The following is a 22,318-nucleotide window of genomic DNA, read 5'->3' as shown; positions in this document are numbered from 1 at the left end:
AAGTGAAACTGGGCAGTTAAAACCCGTGTTGTTCAAGCATCAACTAAATACATAATCGCTTATACATTTCCTTCCTGCATGACATTCCCCACCTGAAACCGGAACCTAACACGTCACATTAAATTCATTGTTTTCTCACCAGCTTAATTCTTAATTTTGTCTTTCTCAGAACGGTCCTATCATCCACCCAATCCCCCCCACTTCTTTCTGCGGGACATTTATTACAAACGTTCCCTCTCCTCCACCTTCTAGTTCCAATCAGATATAGTACTTTACCCACGGACTTGCTATGTACTTACCCACTGACTTGCTAAGTACTTACCCACCGACTTGCTAAGTACTTACCCACCAACTTCTAAGTACTTACCCACTGACTTGCTAAGTACTTACCCACCGACTTGCTAAGTACTTACCCACCGACTTGCTAAGTACTTACCCACCGACTTGCTAAGTACTTACCCACTGACTTGCTAAGTACTTACCCACCGACTTGCTAAGTACTTACCCACCGACTTGCTAAGTACTTACCCACCAACTTGCTAAGTACTTACCCACTGACTTGCTAAGTACTTACCCACTGACTGCCCCTTGCTCTCGTCTTCATCATTTCTGTCATGGGCTTAATTCAGACCCTCTCATTTCTCATCTGGATCCTGGGCCAGCTTTGTGACGGATTTCTCGGCCCCTCCTTGCCACCCACCTTTCCAAGTCATCCACGATATTCAGTGTGATTTTGTGACAAAGAAATGTGATCGAGTTGCTTCCCAGTCAATACCTTCCAAAGTCTTCCCCATTGCCTTGAGGATAAAGTGGGATTAAAATGTCACTGGTCCAGCGTTCAGACAATGAGTTAAGATGGAGGCAACTGAGATGTGGCCAGATTGGGGGGGGGGAGAGGGAATAGGAGAGCTGAGAAGCTCAGAAGGACAAGACCCCATCCCCAGTGAGATGTCAGCGGCGAGAATAAATGAAGCGCTGAGAAAACGTCTCCTTGTATTTTCTGACTTGGATGATTAAATAAATCACTGTCCCGTTCTCCGAGACTGGGGACAGAGACCGTTCATTCCCCGTGGCAAGTTGCATGAGCTGGGTGGGGCGCCATGTCTGGGGAAGCCCGCCTTCAGGAAACCTGAAGGTTTGGATGGAGATGAGTCAGAGCCTAGTAAAGGGGAAGAAATAAAAATTAATACCAGATGGGGAACGAAGGCACTTGAGAGTCCCCGTAAACAGTCAGCGTCCAAGAACTCCACGGGACTGGAAGGTGCAGCAAACAATGTCCTCTCTTCTGCTAAGAGAGTCCTGAAAATCTGCTGGCAAAGACCAGGAAAAGAAGGAGGGCCATGAGTTCAGCAAGACATTACCTAAGCGCAGAAGGGTTTTAAGGACTTACAACTCTCACTTCCACCCTGGCTTATTCCGTGGTTATTGCCCTTTTTCTTGGTCAGGGTTTCGGCGGTCATTTGGAATATCTTGATGCTTGCAGACGATCCTAAAACAGGGGTGACTCTGTTGCTATGACCCTAGGGTGCACGTTTGCACATGCCCTTGGATGAAGGGACAGCCCTGCCCCCTCACTCTCTTTAGTGAGTCTTACCCATTTCCAACAAAGGGAAGGCTTGATCTGTAGATCTCTAAAACATACCTGAGGATTTCCAACTCACTTAAAAGCCAGTCCCTTCCAGAGATCATTCTGAAAGAACCGAGGTCGCTTGAAAAGTTATACCCTGACAACATATCAACTGCTTCTACTGAGCCAAACCACCCAATTTGAATGTTTAGCCAAATTCAAGTGTGCCTGATGCATTAGGGTATTAAATCCCCTACTAATTCTTCTTTGGCATGGCCTGACAAGATCACTGGTGTGTATTTACTGCTTTTACACAAATGGAAAATATATATATCGTAACGTAAAAGAAGTTTTTTTTTTTTTTTTTTTTTTCTAACCAGGTAACCTGGTTAGAATCCTGAATGGGGCCCAAGGGGAGACTGAAGGACACAGTCCTTCTGCCAAAGCACAGCGAAGAATTTGATTTTTTGCTCTGCAAGCAGGTGGCTGATGGACTGTTTTATGAAGAGTTTAATTAACTCTGTCTTTCTGTCTTAGTTACCTACCAAAATAAACTGTGAGAATCCCAGTGAGACAGAAGGCCTCCATTGGCTGGAAAGCAACATCTTAGTAAGCCTCCACAGCCCAGGGAAATATAATTCCCAAGGAGACAATTTGGGTTTTGGGTTTTGTTTTGTTTTTTGTTTTTTACAGATTTTTACTTATTTATTTGACGCACAGAGAGAGAGATCACAAGTTGGCAGAGCAGCCGGCAGAGTGGGGGGAGGAAGCAGGCTCCCCACTGAGCAGAGACCCCGATGCCAGCCTGAGCAGAAGGTAGAGGCTTAATCCACTGAGCCACCAAGGCGCCCCTCAAGGAAGACAACTTAGTAAGTGTGCCGTTTCACGAGTCCTCTGTTCCAGGGACCGTGGGCCAGACAGCTGGTGGTCAGTGCGCGCCGCTGAGTGCAGTGGTCCCAGGCCTAGAACCACACATAGGAGGACACATCGGGGCACCCAGCTGACTTTAGCCTCCATTCTGCTCCTCCTTCCCCTGGTCTCCTCCTCTGAGGAGACCCTGATGAGGGTCTTTCTGACATCTTTGACCATAAATCCGATCCAGGTCAGGCTTCATTCCCTCAGGACACACCCCAGGTGGTGAAATTGTAACAGCTCTGATGTTCACAACAGTTAAACGCTTAGCTTCTAGGCATTTTAAATAACACTGTGATCTCAGCATTCCCCCCAAGGCCTTATCTCAAAGGTACAGCAAAGTGGAAACATCGCGTAGGATGACAGGGTCAGAGACAGACTGAGAGACAGAGACAGAGAAAGAAAGACACCATTTTTGGCCAATAATGGAACACTGTCCCACCAATTATATATACAGGTGATAACCTGTATGAGATATGGAATTGAGGACACATTTTGTCTGACCCTTCATCTTCCACAGGATAAAACTGGGACCGAGAAATGGCTAAGCTGCCCAAAGTCACACACCGGAGACTAGGACCCAAGCCCCCTGATTTCCAGGGCACTTCCAGCCATGAACATGGCCAGTTGCACATGGCTGACTGGGAGACAGAAGAGGTTGGGAAACCTAGTTTATCCTACTAGCGACCCAGATGTTTTCCCATTCGGGGTCCTTAAAAATGAGGATCAGATACCAACTAGAGAAGTATCCAGGGAGAAATAAGGAAAATGGAGGCTCCACTAAGGCTCTGGGTAGGAAATGAAAGGATTTGCCAGGAAACCAGGAACCTAGACAGATTCTTCTGAGGAGGTCATAGAGCTACCATCCCCCACTGTGCTTATCCCATCCACAGACAACTGTCCCGCAGGCAGAAATGGTGCCATTTTACCCATGCCTTGCTCAAGAACACTGGCCCCTCTTAATCTGTGTTTGTGGATTCTACCCTACTCATCCCTTCCCTTAGAAAGAAGTTCTATTTCTTTCCTATCACCGAGAATTCTCACAGACCTTCAGGGAGTCTCATCCAGGAAGGGCTCACTGAGCCCTACTGTGTACCAGGCACTGATCTAGGTCCCGTGGAAACAAAGACAGAGCAGCCACAGTGATTCTCCACAAGAGCCCATCTTCAGAAGGTCCCATTCATGTACAAATCATGCACAAGGTCTCAGAGCCCCAGGTGGACAGCAAGCATATTTCTAAACCCCAAATTCCAACGTATCATGCCCCAGGAAAAATTACTTTTCTAATATGGGAATGTTTTATATGAGCATCTTTAAAAGGCTCAAAAATTAAATTGCTTTAGTCCGTCTTTTATCAAATTCTCCTTCTCAGGAAAGAAAAATTTATTAAGTTGAGGGTTTTTTTTTTTGAGAAAAATCTGCAATATGTTCATCAAACCCATACACTTTCACTGGCAAAATCTTATAATCATAGTCTATTGAGGTTAGAAAGGATCTGATATATCACCTAAGCCAGGAGACTTAAATTTTGTATTTTATTTTTTAAACAGTGAAACCCTTTTTTTCAGCCAAATATTACCAAGAGTTCCAAACTGTAAAGCTTTTAAAACTGGAACTATTGTGGTCAAAGGAGAGGTGTGGCGCTCAGATCCCCTGCCCCCTGCCCCCTACCCCCTGCCCACTCCCCGGGCTTCTAACTTCCCTCTCCCATCTGCCATCTCTGCTCCCACAGATTTTTGGAATGGCCCACCCCAAAAATGACCATCCAATGACTCCTGTGTCCCAAACGAAGAAAGGGAGATCCAGAGAGAGTAAGACTTCATTTTAATTGATTACCCCTTCAGGGACCCTATTTCCAAATAAGGTCACTTTCTGAAATAAAGGAAGCTAGGACTTCAATATAGGAACTTGGAGGGGGCGGGAACCCAACCCAACCCCTAGCTCTGCTTCTTGCCCTGCTTGGATGAGGTTTCTGGCCAAGCTAAGGAAGGTTGGTTCTTAAGGCAGAGAGGTGAGCCTATTTGACAACTCCAGGGAGGAAGTGAGGAGAGAAAGAGAGGAGAGAAATATCGAGAGTTGTCCCTGAGTAAGGCATTGAGGCCAGGTCGAGGGATATACTTGGGCACAAGAGAAGACGCTTCCTTTATTGGAGGCAGGAAGGAGAAAGGGAGGAGTCTAGATGCTAAATGAATCCGCAGATGAGGAGGGAAGTCCAGGGGGTCCACATGAGGCAGCTCTAGCTTTCTTCGAGAAGCAGGAGGAGCAACTGCCCATTGGAGCTGATGGTGGAGTTGGGAAGTAGGGCTCAGTAGAGGGGCTGGTACTAAAACCAGGGACTTGAGGACAGTGGAGATAGTCTGAAACAGCCTGCGCATAACGAACAACAGCCAGTCGGGTCTAGAGTAGACACCATCACATCCTTCCAGGAGAGGATCTATCATTAGACAGGAAAACGGGAGGCTGAGCGAACCAGGGAAGCAGAGAGGGGCTGCCTGACCGTAACAAGAGCCCAGATGGCATTGGTGGCTGTAAGTATAGAGTGGGACCGTCTGCAGGGTGTGTGGGTTTTCCAGCAATGCTCCACAGCTGGGAGATTGATGTAGAGAAAGTAAACCATGAAGCGCATTCGGAGCTGGGCTTTGCCCGGGAGGGTGCATTAAAAGGACCAAGATGCATAGAGATTGAGGATATTAGCAAGAAGAAGGTGAAGGGAGAAAGCTCAGGGACCCGAGGAGGTGAAGAAGAAGGTGGGCAGTGAGGAGGCTGTGCTTGTTTCTGCAGAAGAGGCTTGCGCTTGTCCCTTGCTTTCTGTTGACCAGAGCACATGGCTATTGCCACCTCCTAGAGAAACAGGTGCCGTCAGAGATGGCAGGCTAATGAGCTGCAAGCTGATGGCCTTCCCCAGCTAATCTTCCTCTAGGGTGGCCCCGACTGGCCCAGCCAGACAAGTCAGCCGTCTGTGCTCGGCGCTGCCACGACTGTCAGTGCGTGCTCTGGGGACATGCATACTTCTATGAAAGGAAAAGGTCAATGCCAACTGCATAGCTAGTGTATTGGGTCACAGCCCCCCCACCCCCACCCCATCCAAGTCTGCTGATCAGCATTATTTTAAAATGCTGTATAGGCCAACCCCATTGCTTTGGATTTTGCTATTGTGAGTCTTCCAAGGCTGTAGATCTTCTCCTAGCTACCATATTTCAAATGGGAACTATAGATGTTATCATAAATAATAATGTTACTATTAGTATATACTTCTACTGATGTTAACGGCAGTCAATTTGAAACTCTAAGTTCCTAGAATCACTTCAGTATCTTCAGACACAAATCACGAAGAGAAAAAGAAGAAAAAGATAGTAGTATACTAGAATATTCCTAGCACAGAATGGTTAAAACTAAAAAGAAATACCAGCCATTGCCAGGAGCTGTGGGATGTCTCATGCCCTGCTGGTGAGAATATAAATTAGTACAGCTGCTTTGGAAAACAATTTGGTATATTCCAGGAAAGTTGAAGAAATGCGTATCTATCATCCAGCAAATTCCATTCTTGGATATATGAAGAACAGAAATGGACAAAGTTCTCCCCAGCAGGACCATTCACAAGAGCCTCATCCTGGAGACAATTCACTTGTCCCTCAGCATTGAAATAGACAGATAGCAACACGATGGAATACTATATGGCAATGAAAATTGCACTCTATAGCTGTCGGCAACAGCGTAGATGGGTTTCATGAGCGTGATCCTGGCTGGAGGAAAGTAACATAAAAGAATACATACTGTGTGACTCAGAGTTCAAAAACAGGGAAAAGGGACTCTAGCATAGAGGAATGCAGCTGTAAGAGGTAGGGTATAAAGCAAGGCAAGGAGGGGATTACCATAGTGGGGTAGTTGCCTTTAAGCAGGTTCACCCCTAACATTTCCGGGGCTTAAATGGAGAACTGTATATCATAATCATAGGCTTAAATATTTTATTTTATTTTTAAAGATTTTATTTATTTATTTGACAGAGAAAGACACAGCGAGCAGGAGGAGTGGAACAGGGAGAAGCAGGCTTCCTGCCAAGTAGGGAGCCCAATGCAGGGCTCGATCCCAGGACCCTGGGATCATGACCTGAGCCAAAGGCAGATGCTTAACAACTGAGCCACCCAGGCACCCCAGCCTAAATATTTTACAGGAAATTAAAGTAATGCTGTATTAAATAAAAGATGTTTTATCCTCTTGCCTCACCAAACGCATCTTCATGGCAACCTAGAAAGCCACTTTGGACCCTAGAGTTCTTGGACGGCTTAGAGCTTCTCACTGGAATATGTGGCATAAGAGGAGGGCGCCCCCAGACTCCCACCGTCTCTTCCCGCTCTCAGCCCTATCCCATATCTCACAGGCTGTTGCGTCCATGTATGTTTATCCACAGCCTCGTACAAATAGCTGCCCCTGGACCCCCCCTGGGGCGGGTGGACCTGAGGAAGAGGCCGGGAAAGGTCTGGAAGTGGACTCAGAATCATCTGGACAGGGAATTCCAAGGTCATGGTACTTAGTGCATGGTTTAGAAAGGGAGACATGGAGGTGCCTGGGTGGCTCAGTGCTTATGCATCTGCCTTCGGCTCAGGCTATGATCCCAGGGCCCCCCATCAGGCTGCCTATTCAGCAGTAAGCCTGCTTCTCCCTCTCCCACTCCCTCTGCTTGTGTTCCCTCTCTCGCTGTGTCTCTCTTTGTCAAATAAATAAATACAATCTTCAGAAAAAAAAAGAAAAGGAGACATAGGTTCTAGGTAGACGTGGCCTCTTGGCCTCAAGGATTCTTCTCCCTTTGGAAAGAGGTATCAGTGGAGGAAATCTTAGAAGCCCAAAAGCACAAGGCCCAGCATGGGGCTCCCTGAATGGGACTCACCGCAGGGCTGCTTTTAAAGAAAGGGGTTGTTTTTGGAAGGACAGTTGAAGAACTTCAGGGGTCCTGGTAGTATGTTGTGCCTACATCTGGAAGGCAATTTATGACAACTGATCAGCTCCACATTTGTTTTTTCTATGTGTGTTATCTATCACAATGAAGAGTTAATGTGGGGCACTGGGGGGGTTCATTTAGGTTAAGGGTCTGTCTTTGGCTCAGGTCATGATCCCAGAGTCCTGGGATCAAGTTCATCACTGGGCTCCCTGCTCTATGGGGAAACTGCTTCTTCCTCTGCCTCTGTCTCTCTGTCTCTCATGCATAAATAAATAAAATCTTTAAAAAAAGAATTAATGAAATCTATCTATCTATCATTCCTAGTGCTGTTGTTTTGGGGATCCCCATAGACAAATCAGCTCAGAAGACTTGCTTTTAAGCCCAGACAACCTTGGGCAGTTAAAACGCCTCAAGGCAATGAATACCTCAGGGGGAAATGGACTGAATTCTGGAAACAGTAACTCTCACTGGTAGTTTTCTCCACCATCTGCGGCCCAGATATTTGGGCGACCATGGACGGGTTCAGGCAGAGCAAATGAGTCATGGGCCCATGTCCTCTAGCCTAGCCACTGCAAGTGCTTCAGAGGAAAATTCCCTTCTCCCCATCTTAACCAAGATTTTAAATACTGTGTTTATCAAACCGAAATGACAGGAAGCTCTTCCCATCCTAGCAGAAGTAAAAAGAGACCAACTCCCAACTACCCTCTGTTTGGAAAGCAGTTCTAAGAAGACTTCTCTTCCCCATAAGGGCAGCGGGGCAAATTCTTTACACACTTTGCTGAGCGTCTACTATGTGCCAGACCCAATCCTTTTTCTGCTCCACATTTTAAAACACCCATTTGGTTTTGATTTCTCATTCTTGATAGGAAAAACACTTTCCTTTGACAAAGATTCAGATTCCTGGTTCTCAGAGAGATGTCTGTGCAGCCCATGTGGTTTAAATATCAGGATTTTTCTAAGAATATGTATTTCAACAATGGTCCATAAGGATACACACACGCGTGCGCACGCACACACACACACACACACACACACACCCCAGAACTGAACTTTATAGTTGTGAGATCATGAAAGGGAAGTGAAAAGCTGGCCTCTACTAACCGACCAAGAGCCCAGTCTGTTTTTTTTCCCCCAAAAATAAAATTCTGGGCTTTGCATCTAAGCTGTTTAAAAGCCACATTGCCAAAGCACCAGTTTTTCTCATTTTAGGGAAACAAGAAAAGCATACAGTTGCAGTGCCCTTCTCGAGCCATTGATGAGTAGAATCAGGAACATTTGGTGGCTTCAGAAGGATAAAGCAATAACATAAAGCGGGTAAAGAAGCAGTGGGTGGAAGCGCAGAAAAACAAGTCAAGTCAATGAGCGTCAATGGCAGGACTGAAATTGTAGACTCCGGATAACAAAGGATCGCTCACTTCCACCATTCTGTCCCAGTAAGAAACACCTGGCAAATATCTATTCTTCACTCAAGGCACCGCCTTCCTTCTGCGCCCTCACCAGATCCACTTCATGCTCTATCAGAGGACCTGTAACATTTCACGGAGCTGTATTTTTTTGGTTTGTCCTATTAGACTGTGGGGTCTTTGAGAACAGGATCGTATTTTCTGCATCTTTGCAATTCCAGGTAAACGTGTAGTGAGAGTACCATAAATGCTTCCCTTGGTGGCGTGATTGAATGAATGAATGGATGGATGGATGAATTAATGAATGAATGATGGGTTCCATTCATGAGACTATGGATTCGGCTTTTCCAGCTGCTACGATGCAGTCCTTAAGTGATAAAAAGCGTCTCAGGCTCTGTCAGCGTTTACCCACTTTCACATTTTAAACGTCTTTTCAGATTCAAGAAGCTGTGAATTCCAGCATGTCACACCCTGGCCTGAGAAGATCGTGTATTCTTTAAGCCGAGTTATGAAAAGAAAGAAGCTGGTCAGCCGACGAAGACGGGGGTCGTCTTTTTCGAGATCCGGAGCTCCAGCGTTCCTTGGCGTCACAGAGCAGAGCACCTAGGAAAATGTGGGGAACGGTGAGTCGTGATGGGAAAAACGTACATTTCATCCACTTCCCTTTTGTCCAGCTCAATCTGGACTAATGCCTTTGAAACAATAAACCAAATGGCATTCCACTCGCACTCAGGATTGTAACTAATATTTGGATTTAAGAGGCTGATTTCGGGCCACCGCCGAATTTTGCTCTGGTAGGGGAATCTTTTGCGCTGGATATGCTGATGTTCACAGGAAATCCGTTCAATCTCAGGGGAAGCAATCTTCTGGGATAAAGGAAGGATATTCCCCTTAGGACGACTAGTGCTCAAGCAAGTCTGGAAGTCACACTCACAGAACTATTCAGAAGCTGATGCCCTAGGTTACGTTAGCCAGTTCTCCAGTGCCTCCTTTCTCCATCTGCCAATCAGTATTAAACTGTTCCCTTCCCATTCAGCTGTTCCGCAAGAAAATCAGCTTGGCCTGAGGTAGAGGTTAGGGTTAAAATGGTCCATTGTCCTCTCTAACCAAGGCTTTCTAAAGGTTTTGTGGAAGCTAAGTCAAAGAAGGGATGTGTAATGCATCTGTAATTGACCTGTAATGGAAGCAAACCGCATGGGTGGTGTGGCAGCAGAAAGGTAGAGCTGGATTTATGTCACTGAGGCTTAACAGTCGAGTAACCACGAGCCAGTTATTTGGCTCTTTTTAATCTTTGTCCCTGAATTTATAAAATGGAGATAGGAAGATTGTCCTGAAGATGAAATGAGAAAATGCGTATGAAGTAACTTGTTCTCTTAAGAATGGTTAAGGGGCGCCTGGTGGCTCAGGGAATTAATAAGTACCCTACTCTTGGTTTCAGCTCATATCGTGATCTCAGGGTTGCAAGATCGAGACCTGTGTTTGGGCTCCGTGCTTAGAGCAGAGTCTCCTTAAGTTTCTCTTCTTCTACCTCTCCCCCATGCTTGCTTTCTCTCTCTCTCTCTCTCCCTCAAATAATTAGATGTCTTTTTTTTAAAGGAGAAAAAGAAAGGGTAATTCCCCTATGTGCTGAGATCCACAATCTGTTGTTTATATCACATGAGGAACTAACCATCAGTACAAATAAGAAAGCAACGGGGTACCCGTGTCAATCCAAAAAGGGCCCTATTTCATTTGTGGGAGAAAGGTTATAGTTAAGTAAAATGACAAATGTTTTTTAAAACACTTCAATGAGAAATAAAATGATTTGCATGGAAGTCTTTAAACACCAGATTGCCATATCACTGCAGTGTTTTAAAATAATGACCTCCTTAAAGTCCTCCAAGTCCCAAGATCCCATGAAAAAAATCCGTCACAGAATTGGACACATTAGAAGCTTCAACCACCCCAAATGACATTAATCCCCCGTTAGCCAGGATTTCACTCTACACAGTTTCTGCCACTCGCAGTCAGCTCCATTCTGGACAGATGACCCTCCTTCTGGGTGTCTTCAAGAAGGTCAAAGTCACCTAATCCTATGTCCCAATGCCTACGTCATTCAGCCCACTGCATCTCACGTAGGCATCTGATCATCTCACGCCATCACAAGAAGAAGGTGAGCACGGGACGCTATGGGATTGGGGAGCGAGACAGACCACATTCACATAACTTTTATTACAGTATATTGTTATAGTCGTTCTAGTTGGTTCCTGTTGTTTATCTCTTCTTGTGGTTAATTTTTAAATTAAGCTTTATCACAGGCAGGTACGTATGGGAAAGAGTGTAGCGTGTACCGAGTGCAGTATTCCCTGCATTTCCCAGCATCCCCTGGGGGTCCTGGAATGTATGTTTCACATATAAGGGAGGATCCTGTACAAATTCAAACTGAAGCAAATTACATTTACTGTGATTCCTCAAGTCACCGTAGCATGAGTGTTAATTTCTTAATGAAGACTGAACCAAAAATAGTCTCTCCTCATTTATTCAGAACTACTCAGCCAGTTTCACTAAATTGAGACAAAAACAAAGCAAAACAAAAAGCAAAAACAAACCAAAAAAACCTCCCAAAACAAAAAACTTAGCCTTCTCGAATGCAAACCAATATTTCATTTCATTTGAGTCCCTGCAATGAGCATTAGCACTGTGGCATTTTCACTACACGCTGATTCTCAACTTTTGGTATTCTGGATCTGAAAACCAGACAATTCTACCACCTGAAATCTTTCATTTGCTTTAGAATCGTCTATGTCCAGAGTCCAAGGGTCCTTGGGATCATTAATTCTATCACTTCTGTTTGGGTTTTTCCTTTCTTCTTTTTTTTTTTTTCCATTATTGAACTCTATGTCAATATTACAGGCACACGCATACACACTTGTGTGTAACGTCACACTAGACTAAGTAGAATGGAAAATTTTGGCAATTATCAGTATCACCTAACAACAAAAAGGAGCATTGATTCCTTGTCATCAGTGGTTTCTAGAGATCATCCCTACTGCCTTCTGGGGGGCCATGTGCTGCTTAAAGATCCAGACCTGAAGCCGTGCTGCCTGATTTGAATCCCGGCCCTGCCACTCACAAGTAGTAGAACCTTGAGCAAGTTATTTAACCTCTCAGTGCCTCAGTTTCTTCATCTATAAAATGGGGTGAGAATAGAACCACTCTGCAGGGGTCATTGTGATGATGAAGTATGCAAATTGCTTACAAATGTGTTTGGCACAATCTAAATGCTCGACAGAGGCTTCCAGTGAAACTGAGAGTCCTAGAGCACATGAGAAGTAAAGTCCACGCAGCTCAAAGAAATCCCTCAAGGCAGAAGATGGGAGAAGCAGAGCATAAGAAAAGTCCAAGGGGAGAGATTGAGCCTTTAGGAATCTGGGTCAGGCTAGACTGGGTTGCTCTCCTGAGCCGCCTGTGCTGTGATTGTCTGGGTTGGGGAGCCGCCATGAAGATGTTGTGAGGTCATGGCTAGAAACATCCTTTGGGTAAAGCTGTGCTAAGCATATCAATACTCTTGAAAGCAAGCCCTTTACCAAACGACTCAGCAAGTGAAAGCAAGCCCTGAGCTACCTGTGCAAACACTAATGTGGAGGGAAGGCGGAGAGCCCATGGGCACACTCAGGGGGCCATCATGAGCTGCAGAGAGGCTGGGGGACAGGCAGCCTTCCTTTGCAATTCTGTAGGAACCAGTGGTGTGTTGGAGGTAGCTGGTTCTGGCTCCTTAGAGCCGACTGTGCTCATCCTTCCCAGTGAGTTCACACGAGTAACTCAACAGCGGCCACAGTGGGGTTGTTCACACCACGGAAACTGACAGGTGATAATTCAGGGTTGTTCCGTTTTAGAGAGCTGGTCGGTAATTTCCCAATGCACCCCTGGTGATGGGGCTGGCTCGGAAAAACAAGACTCCTGGCGGGGGGATAAAGCTTTTAAATCGCAAAACTTTTTCTTTGGTATTCCTCACTCTTTCCCTTTATTCTAAGGCAGGAAGCTGACAGTTGGACATGGTCTGTGATGGTTTATCTAAAGAAAAAACATCCAGCTGGACTCCTGCTTCATGAGTGGCCAAAATGTGTTGACTGACAGGGCTTGCAAACTCTGCCCTTCTTTTCCCCTGAAATACAGGTTCACTGTAGGTCCAAAGTGGTCATCGAAGTGTGTTTTTACACCTGCTATAGGTTTTTGATGTCCTAAAAGGGGAGATGCAAGGCAGTGGAGGAATTCACATGTTCTTTTCTCAGCACTAAAGCGAATATGACCTATTTAAGGGACTATGAAAACTTTACGCATGGAATTATTACCTCTCCACCGTATACTTCAAAGATGATTCATCTTGTTCAGATTTCTAGGTTGTTCCTTGAGAGTAAGGATGAAAGAATAGGGACTGAAATGAAGGGTATCTCTGAAGCTGCTTCGGTTAGTCTGCTCTGGTGGCCGTCACACATCCTGCAGGCTGATGGCTTAACGGGCATTTGCGTTCTCACAGCTCTAGAGGCTGGAAGTCCAAGATCAAGGTGTGTGGGCAGGTACCGTTTTCCCTGAGACTTGCAGATGGTTGCCTTCTTACTGTGTCCTCATGTGGTCTTCCCTCTATGCGTGTCTGTGTCCTAATCTCTTCTTGTTATAAGGACACCAGTCGTCCTGGATTAGGGCCCACCCACATGAACTCATTTTACCCTGAATGCTCTTTTATTTTTTTTTTAAGATTTTTTTTTTAAATTTATTTAACAGACAGAGATCACAAGTAGGCAGAGAGGCAGGCAGAGAGAGAGGAAGAGAAGCAGGCTTCCCGCTGAGCGGAAAGCCCGATGCAGGGCTCAATCCCAGGAACCTGGGATCATGACCTGAGCCAAAGGCAGAGGCTTTAACCCACTGAGCCACCCAGGTGCCCCCATGAATGCTCTTTTAAAGACTCTATAGTCGATCCAACTCCTCAAAGACCAAATAGAGTCACATTCTGAGATACTGTGGGTTAGGACTTGAATGTGCCGATGTGGGGGCGGACACAGTGAAGCCCATTTTACCACCCACACAGAACCAGAATTTATCCCAAAGGGAAATTTGATGGAACAACATCACAGGGCAAGAGAAGCAGACACTGGAGAAACGGAGACTGGCGTACGGGGGTTATGGGAGATGCTGTCAGGACATCTAACAGCAAGGAAGGCAGGAGGGGGGCTGGACTGCAGTCAGAGTTAAGGCCCAGGCTGACCACCTGGCTCTCCATGCATGGGGAGAGTTGTCTGTAATGGAAGTAAGGGAGCTAGACCTTTCTATCCTCGCCTGGACCAGTCATGGGATGATGGGGTGGGGAGGGGGGTTGGTATGACAGGCGTGAAGAGGGTCTCTTCAGCTGAGGACCGTCTCAGAAGGACTCAACTGAGAGCCGCCCTTCACCCAATCTTTGGAGGCTGACAGATGATTACTCAGTTTCAAGTGAAGTCTCTGGTCCGTGCACTTCCTGTCCATAGTATAAGGGAGCAGAAGCTTTCCCAAGTGAATGAAAAGATTCATCTCTTCCTCAAACATCCATCATCTTCTTAAGAAATTTCTCATACAGGGGTGCCTGGGTGGCTCAGTGAGTTAAAGCCTCTGCCTTTGGCTCAGGTCATGATCTCAGGGTCCTGGGATCAAGCCCCGTGTTGGGCTCTCTGCTCAGTGAGGAGCCTGCTTCTCCCTTCCCTGCCTCTTGCCTCTCTGCCTACTTGTGATCTCTCTGTCAAATCAATAAATAAAATCTTTAAAAAAAGAAAAAAAGAAATTTCTCATACTATCACTCAGTAGATTACAGGGTGTCCTATTATGAACCCCAAAACATTTGGTCCAACTCTGGGTACAGAAAACGCCCAGCAGAACGGTCGGGGAATGTGGCTTTACAGGAAAGGGAGGCTGGTTGGACCCAAAGAGATCTGGGTTCAACTCTCTGCCCCAGTATTTACTAATATTTTTTACCCTCTCTGAACCTCCGTCTTCTCTTTTGCAAAATAAGGATAGTCGTGCCAATTTTGTCAGACTGTTGGAAAATTTTAAATAATATGTACTTAAGACTGTCGGACTGTCAGGCACAATGCCTGACACAAAGAAGGCATCCAAAAAAGCATGAATTTCCTTCCCTTTCTTTCAGCAAATAGTTAATTGGTGGTAACTAATTGCAAACCAGAAATAGAGGATTGATTTCCCAACCTGAAGGAAAATGCTTCTCAAATGCTGGTGTTGATCCGAATCACCAACAAAGACTCTCAAAGCAGAACCCTAGACCCCATTCACAGTGAATCTAAATCAGGAGATCTAACATAAAACCAGGAATTGCCATAATTTTAGCAAGCCCCATGGGGGTTTCTGATAGCCAGAGAATCCGGAGGCCCCTTACTTGAAGTTGTGGGTGCTGTCTCAGTAGGGCTGGGAGTCCAGGGCTTAGATGCCTGAGGACATTTCCGCTGTCCTCATTGTCATAATTTCCGTGGAGGTAGGTATACACATCTCATCGCAAAGACTTCTCCCCTTGCTTAAATAGTGTGCATTCCAAGACTAAAACATGCATAAATTATGTCAGCTATAGAATCAAACCCATTCTCCTTTTCAAGATGTAGTTTTATTGAGGTATAAATCATGACTATAAGGCAATTTAGGGCACATGGGAATTATGGGGGGGTGCAGATCCCCCGAGCTTGTCTGAAAAATGGGAAGTATATCCAGGGGAGAAATGTCCTACAGGTGTAAGAGCTGTTAGTCCTGCAAAGAAGCACCGTCTGGACCGAGATTTAACTTTCTCATTGAAATCAAGGAAAATTGAAGTTCCCCTGGATGGGATTGCCAAAGGCTTTCTGTGTCTGATTATGGATCACAAAGTCCAGCTGTGCTGCAGAAATGTTACTATCAAAAAGGCACCTGATCAAGGTCCAGAAAGTAAACAGGAGCTGGAACTCGGAAAGTGACCCCTGAGCAGAGACGGGCTTTCACATCCCTACCAGACTTCCCCTGATGTAACATGGGGCCATGTGGTTTCCCAGCATCTTCTGTGGCTTTCTTTTCCCACAGAAAGAGGCCTCATTTATTCTAAAATATGAAGCTTTGGGGGTTTCTTGAAAATGGTACTTTCACTCAGTTAAAAATAAGTCAAGATGAAAACACTATCTGTGGGAATCCATTCTGAAAAAGGATTAAACTGAGAACATGAGAGAAACAGTCTGTTTTGCCCCTCAAATGATCAGCAGCCACACAGACCCTGTCAGTTTCCTTACAATAAAAAACAAAAACAGAAACAAAATCTAGAAGCAGCACCACCAAAGTATTCCAGTCACCGAGAAGTCCAAGGTGACTCTGTACTCACCGTCTCCATACTAACGCCACAAGTACAGGAGTCGGTGAGCTTTTTCCTGTCCTTAGGCCTACTCCGAGTTCTTAGAGATGAAGGGGGTCTCTGTCCGTGTTTCCTCACATGGTGCCTTTATTCTCTTTTAAAAAATATTCCTCTGGGTTTAACCAGGGCCTTGTAACACACACAGAGTCATCGTCACACCAAAGGAGCTGTGCACCCCCTAACCTTTAAGTCTTACCCAGAGTCCCCTGCTCTTTCCCTTGGCCCACATAGAGAAGCAGATTTGAGTACGACCTCCAATTAAATAGTAGGTTTACAACAAGTGCTTCTTTTTTTGTCTTCAAATCTCTTTCTGCCTCGGCCCCGTACTCTGCCATTCCTTAGAAACACAGAACTTTAGGGCTGGAAGTACACATTAGTCAGGGTAGCACCACGGCGAGCTGCGGCGACGAGCAAACCCTGTCATCTTGGCACTGTAGCACAATACAGGTGCGTTCTCACTCCTAAAACAGTCAATGGCTCTCTCAGGAAGCTTTCCTCAGGCATCTGGGCTTCTTCCACCATATGGCCCCACTATCTCAGGTCCTTCACTTCCAAGCAGTGTAGATAAAAATAGAGAAGAATTTTAAAACTTTCACCTGAAGATCTGACATTGAGTCATTAAAGGCTGCATGTTAGTTTTCTCAGGGACATTTTAGCAAACAAGCCAGGAAAGTGGAGAATTGGTCAACCAGCATTCCACTGACCCGAAGAAGGCTAAGAAATGTCGACAAGTACAAAGATGCTAATAGTGTTTGTCTCAGAGAGTCCTTAGATGCCCCTTGCTTTTAATCCCTTCTAGTGTTTTTTAGTTGAAGTGACTGAGACCCAGAGAACACACCAGTTACACAGAGCTAATCAGTGACAGCTCAGTTTACTGCTGGCCAAAAGGCCTCTTGCCCATTCCTAGTAATTCCAATTAATGTACAAAAGGCTCGTAAGATCTCAAGACACAGTTGAAGCATTGTTTCTAGAACTTTCTATCCAGGACTCCAGGGTGAGAAGGACTATGACCACCCTGCTCCAAACCCCACAATTCCAGTGCAGTCCTCTCAGTCTAAGAGCTGGACAGATGAATGTTTCAAGGGGCAAGTGCCAGGAGCAAACCCTAATTACGGGAAATGCTTCTCGGCTCCTAAGGATATAAAATTACTTTGTGGAAAGTCAAGAAAAATAGAAACAGAATACCCTGTAATGCTTCATTTGGAGGCCAAAAGTCACCTATTAAGGCTTGCATATTGTGCTTGATTCTGTCAAGATAGCTTATAGGGTGGAGACAGTTGATAAGGAGAGAAATTAGGGATGGTATCAGCCTGGTTTGCAACCAACACACTGGCTTATGGAAAGCATATCTGAAAGACTGTCCTCCTCATAGTTGAGTTCAAATGTGAGAAGAAGTAGACTTCCAGAAAATATCTAACAAAGGATAAGGAAATGGGTGTGGGGAAGGATGGTTTCCTTGACAGATTGAGAACCCTACCAGAAAAAACTCCTGTGTAGGAATCTGGATGAATCTTTGCCACACATCTGACCATCTAGACCCTTGTCTGTAGAACATGCAGTTACATACCTTTATTTTTTTTTTTTAATTCTGACTTTACCATCACAAAGTTAATATATCTGGATTTTTTACCTGAATTTTAAAACTTTCACCTGAAGATCTGACATTGAGTCATTAAAGGCTGCATGTTAGTTTTCTCAGTTTTAGGGACAGAAAAGAAATAAAAATAATAATCTACCACTTGGCTGGGAATTAAGGTGCTAATTTAACCTAAATATTTTTATTACATAAAATCAAATAATAATAGTAGTAGTAGTAGTAGGAATGGAATTTGGGGCACATGGGTGGCTCAGTTGGTTAAATATCTGCGTCTTGATTTTGGCTCAGGTCATGATCTCAAGGTTATGAGATCGAGCCCCTCATCGGGCTCTGTGCACAACAGGGAGTCTGCTTGAGATTCTCTTCCTCTCCCTCTCCCTTTGCCCCTCCCCTGCTCACATGCTCTCTCTCTCTCTCTTTCTCTTTCAAACAAATAAATAAATCTTAAAAATAATAATAGAGGGCACCTGGGTGGCTCGGGGGGTTAAGCCTCTGCTTTCAGCTTGGGTCATGATCTCAGGGTCCTGGGATCAAGCCCCACATTGGGCTCTCTGCTCTGCAGGGAGCCTGCTTCCTCCTCTCTCTCTGCCTGCCTCTCTGCCTGCTTGTGATCTCTCTCCCTCTCTCTTCCAAATAAATAAGTAAAATATTTAAAAATATATAATAATAATAGAGCTAGATTTTTAGCATGAGTGCCAAATTATATTATTCATTCAACCAAAACACAATGGCATTTCCTAGATTTAAAGATCAGGTATTAAAAAGAGTGCAGAAGGTAATTACACCTGCCCTTATTTTTCAATCTTTCTACCTCACTCTCAGTTTTTCACACTCGGTGCTCCCCCTTTAATAATAAAAAAAAAATTTCATCCTTTTGAGTTGGAAAAATATTGTGCCCAAATTATTAACGTCATATTGAATACTTGAGATGAATGGATTTGTTGAATCACATGCTAGATGTATGGCAAATCTTGGACTCAAATCAATGGTCAGCCTGGTAAGCAAGAGAGATGGAGGCAGGCTGGTTAGGTATCTCCAAAAATCTTGGAAATAAGGCCGCTCTCAGAGTAAACTAGTAAAATGCATACAGACTGGTAAAACAGAATGGATATAATTAGCCAGTTGAGGAAGGAGCCAAGAAAACATCCATATATACATATATACATAAGATAAAAGTGTGTCAAAGTGTGTCAAACTTGGCCTCACTGATCTGGGGGTACAGAAATGAGGGGGATGTGTATGTGATGATAAGTGAGTAAGCAGAAAACTAAGTGGCTGCATCATGCCTGTTGGGAGGAAGGCCATGTGAATGAGACAGTTGGTTAGCTAAAAAATCAGTTAAAAAAAACAGGGGGTCATAGAGGATAGGAGCCCTCTGGATGGTGCAGTCCATCAACATGGAAAAATCTAAAGAAGACTCGATCTTGGAATTGTTGGCCAAAGAGTGACGGTTTCCTTGATGAGACAATCTCTATTATGAGCAGCTGCGCCTCAAGACATTGCCAGTAACATTCTAAGATCAAATGGTCTAAAATTGGATCTAAGAATGATGAAATCCAAGCCTTTTGTTCCAATTCTGTGGACATCAAGCAACTCTGAGATAACGTCCCTCCTCATGACAGAGCTGCCTCAATGCTTTCTGGTCCGTTTGCCAGTCGTGTTGATTATTTTAAATTATTGTCATTGTAGCTGGTACTATGAGCTGGTTCCACCTTTAGCATGCCGACAAAATTACCTTTATTAACTTGACAGACCTTAGACCATGATCTCCTCTTCAAGGTCAATACGGCCTTATGGAGTGCTCCTGGGCACGCAGTACTGTTACCTAGCAACAGCTTGGGCTTCACCCGGCCCTTCTTGAACCGTAGCTGAACCAGCCCCATGCAATTTTAACTGAACCCTATATAAAGTCAAGATCAGGATGTTCTTGACTTCAAGATCTGACAAAACGATTGCTGTACTGTAAGCCAGCAGAAGAAAGGGATGGAAAGAACCTAAACTGTTCTAACAGGCTGTGTGTTGATTTTCAACTGTATCTGGGACCCCGCCACAGACAGCTTCATCAAAGATACCAAGTAGTTGACAGAGTAATGTATTCCAGGTTTTTTCACACCTTATCCAATTGCAGTAATTGTTAGGTGATAAATACAGTGACAGCTCATTACAGAATTCAGCTTCCAGAAGCTGAAACGTTAGGTGGCACCTCTCACCTGCTGGGTGATAGAGGTTAGCATCTTACCCCTGTCCCTTCTGCACTCCCCACCCCACGATTCTGTCTGGAATCTTGTGCACTCAAGGCATTAGATTTCACATGAAGCCTTTTGAAGTGAAAAGAAAGTCAGAAGGCTTTCCTACAGAATATAGGCTTTCCTCAGGAATATATAAAACTGTATATAGAGGGCGGGGATGAAGGGAATAAAGAGTATGGCCTAAAAACTTGAGAGCATTATCCTGAGTCTCTACAAGTCTTTTGATGTGTGTGTGTGTGTCTGTCTGTCTGTCTGTCTCCCTGGTTACCTAGGGAAGGGTTTATATACTCTTGTGCTCTCTCACCGGCTTGTCATACACATATAACCCTATGTTCATAGACATTAATTACTTATTGAGGTATAACTGGCCTACAATAGATTACTCATATTTAAAGTGTGAGTTCTGATAATGTTGACATACATATACACCTATAACATCATCACCACAACCAAGATGGTGAACGTATCCATGATTCCTGAGCGTTTTCCCATGCTCCTTAATAATCCCACCTTTTGGCCCTTCCTCTCTCAACCCATCCCCAGAAAACCATCAATCTGCTTTCTGCCATTATATGTTAGTTTTCAATCCATAGAAATTTATATAAATTGAACATACATCATGTACCCTTTTTTTTTCCCTGGCTTCTTTTACCCAACATAATAGTTCTGATACTCATCCATGCTATGGTGTGTATCAATAGTTCATTCCTTTTCACTAAGTAGTATTCCTTGTATGAATGGACCACAGTATGTTTATCCATTCATCTATTGATAGTTACCTGGGTTATTCCCAGTTTGGATCAATGAGAAATGAAGTTCTATGAACATTTGCATAAAAGTTTTAGTATAGACATGTGCTTTCTTTTCTTCTGGATAAATTCCTCAGATGGATGAGTAGATTGTATGGTAGATGTATGCCTAACTTTCGAAGAAACTGACAAACTGTTTTCCACAGTGGTTGTACCATTTTATGTGTCCATCAGTAGTATGAGAGCCTTCCAGTTCCTCCGTGTCCCTGCCAGCACTGCGTATAGTTGGATTTTCCTATCAGTGTTAGCCATCTAAATAGGTGGATGGTGATATCTTCCCATGACTTCATTTAGCATCTTTTCATGTGCTTGTTCAACATCTGTAAGTCTTCTTTAATAAAATCACTGTTGATATAGTTTGCCCATTATTTTATTGGGTTGTTTTCTTATTGTTGAGTGTTGAGAGTTTCTTATCTATTCTGGATACAATTACTTTCTCAGATGTATGTACTGTGAATATTTTCTTCCAGTTTCTGGCTTGTCTTTTCATTCTTTTTTTTTTTTTTTTTTTTTTTTGTCTTCATTCTAATAACAAGGTCTTTGGAAGAGCAGATATTTTATATTTTAGTGAAGTCCTATTTATTAATTTTTTTTCTTTTATGGTTTTCAATGTGATAGCTAAGAAATCTTAGCCTAACCCAAGGTTGCAAGCATTTTCTCCTATATTTTCTTCTAAAAGTTTTACAGTTTTAGGGTTTATATTTATCTCTCACCCATTTTGAGTTAATATTTATACGGATTCAAGATCATTATTTTATAAATGGATATCCAACTGCACTAACACCATTCATTGGAAGGTGTTTTCACACTAAATTTTCTTTGTACCATTGTCAAAAATCAGTGTGGACACATATGTTATTTCTGTTCCCTTGACTGTCTATCTTTAAGCCATTAACACACTGTCTTGATTTGTGTGGCTTTCTAGGAAGTCTTAAAGTCAAGTCTTCAAATTTTATTCTTCTTCTCTAAGATATTTTTTTTTCTCTTTCTAGTGCCTCCCTCACAAGGATCCCCATGAGGGTCAGATGAGCTTGTTAAACACTTAGAAGTATTCTTGTCATGTGATAAGCGACAAATAAATGTTCGCAGTGGTTTTAGTTTTATCATTAATAGCACTTAACACAGCATCTGCAACTGATAACTTGTAGTTTTAATTATTACCTTATTAACAAAGTAGGCTGCTTGGTTAATACTTTCATGCTTGCTTCTCATCTGATTTGAATATCACAGGCTGACCTGAATTTGCTGGTAGGAGGTTTGTTCTTAAAAGAGTTGATCATGGGCACCTGGGTGGCTCAGTGGGTTAAAGCCTCTGCCTTCAGCTCAGGTCGTGATCTCAGGGTCCTGGGATCGAGCCCTGCATCGGGCTCTCTGCTCAGCGGGGAGCCTGCTTCCCCCTCTCTCTCTGCTTGCCTCTCTGCCTACTTGTGATCTCTCTCTGTGTGTCAAATAAAT

The 22,318-nt window shown here is 44.1% G+C and overlaps 1 protein-coding gene across 1 annotated transcript in view; it reads left to right on the top strand.

Moving 5' to 3' along the window:
- The window catches only part of NEDD9 (neural precursor cell expressed, developmentally down-regulated 9), a 187,624-nt gene that overhangs the window by 63,326 nt on the left and 101,980 nt on the right, over positions 1–22,318 (top strand). The window contains exon 2 of the mRNA XM_059179253.1: positions 9,256–9,441. Coding sequence (XP_059035236.1) covers positions 9,430–9,441 — 12 coding nt within the window. The 5' untranslated portion in view covers positions 9,256–9,429. The remainder of the gene's footprint in view (positions 1–9,255; positions 9,442–22,318) is intronic.

This window comes from Mustela lutreola, chromosome 6, assembly GCF_030435805.1.
Source record: "Mustela lutreola isolate mMusLut2 chromosome 6, mMusLut2.pri, whole genome shotgun sequence".
Lineage (NCBI taxonomy): Eukaryota > Metazoa > Chordata > Mammalia > Carnivora > Mustelidae > Mustela > Mustela lutreola.
Note: the sequence above shows the minus strand (reverse complement) of the source record. Positions and strands in the feature narration are given on the sequence as shown.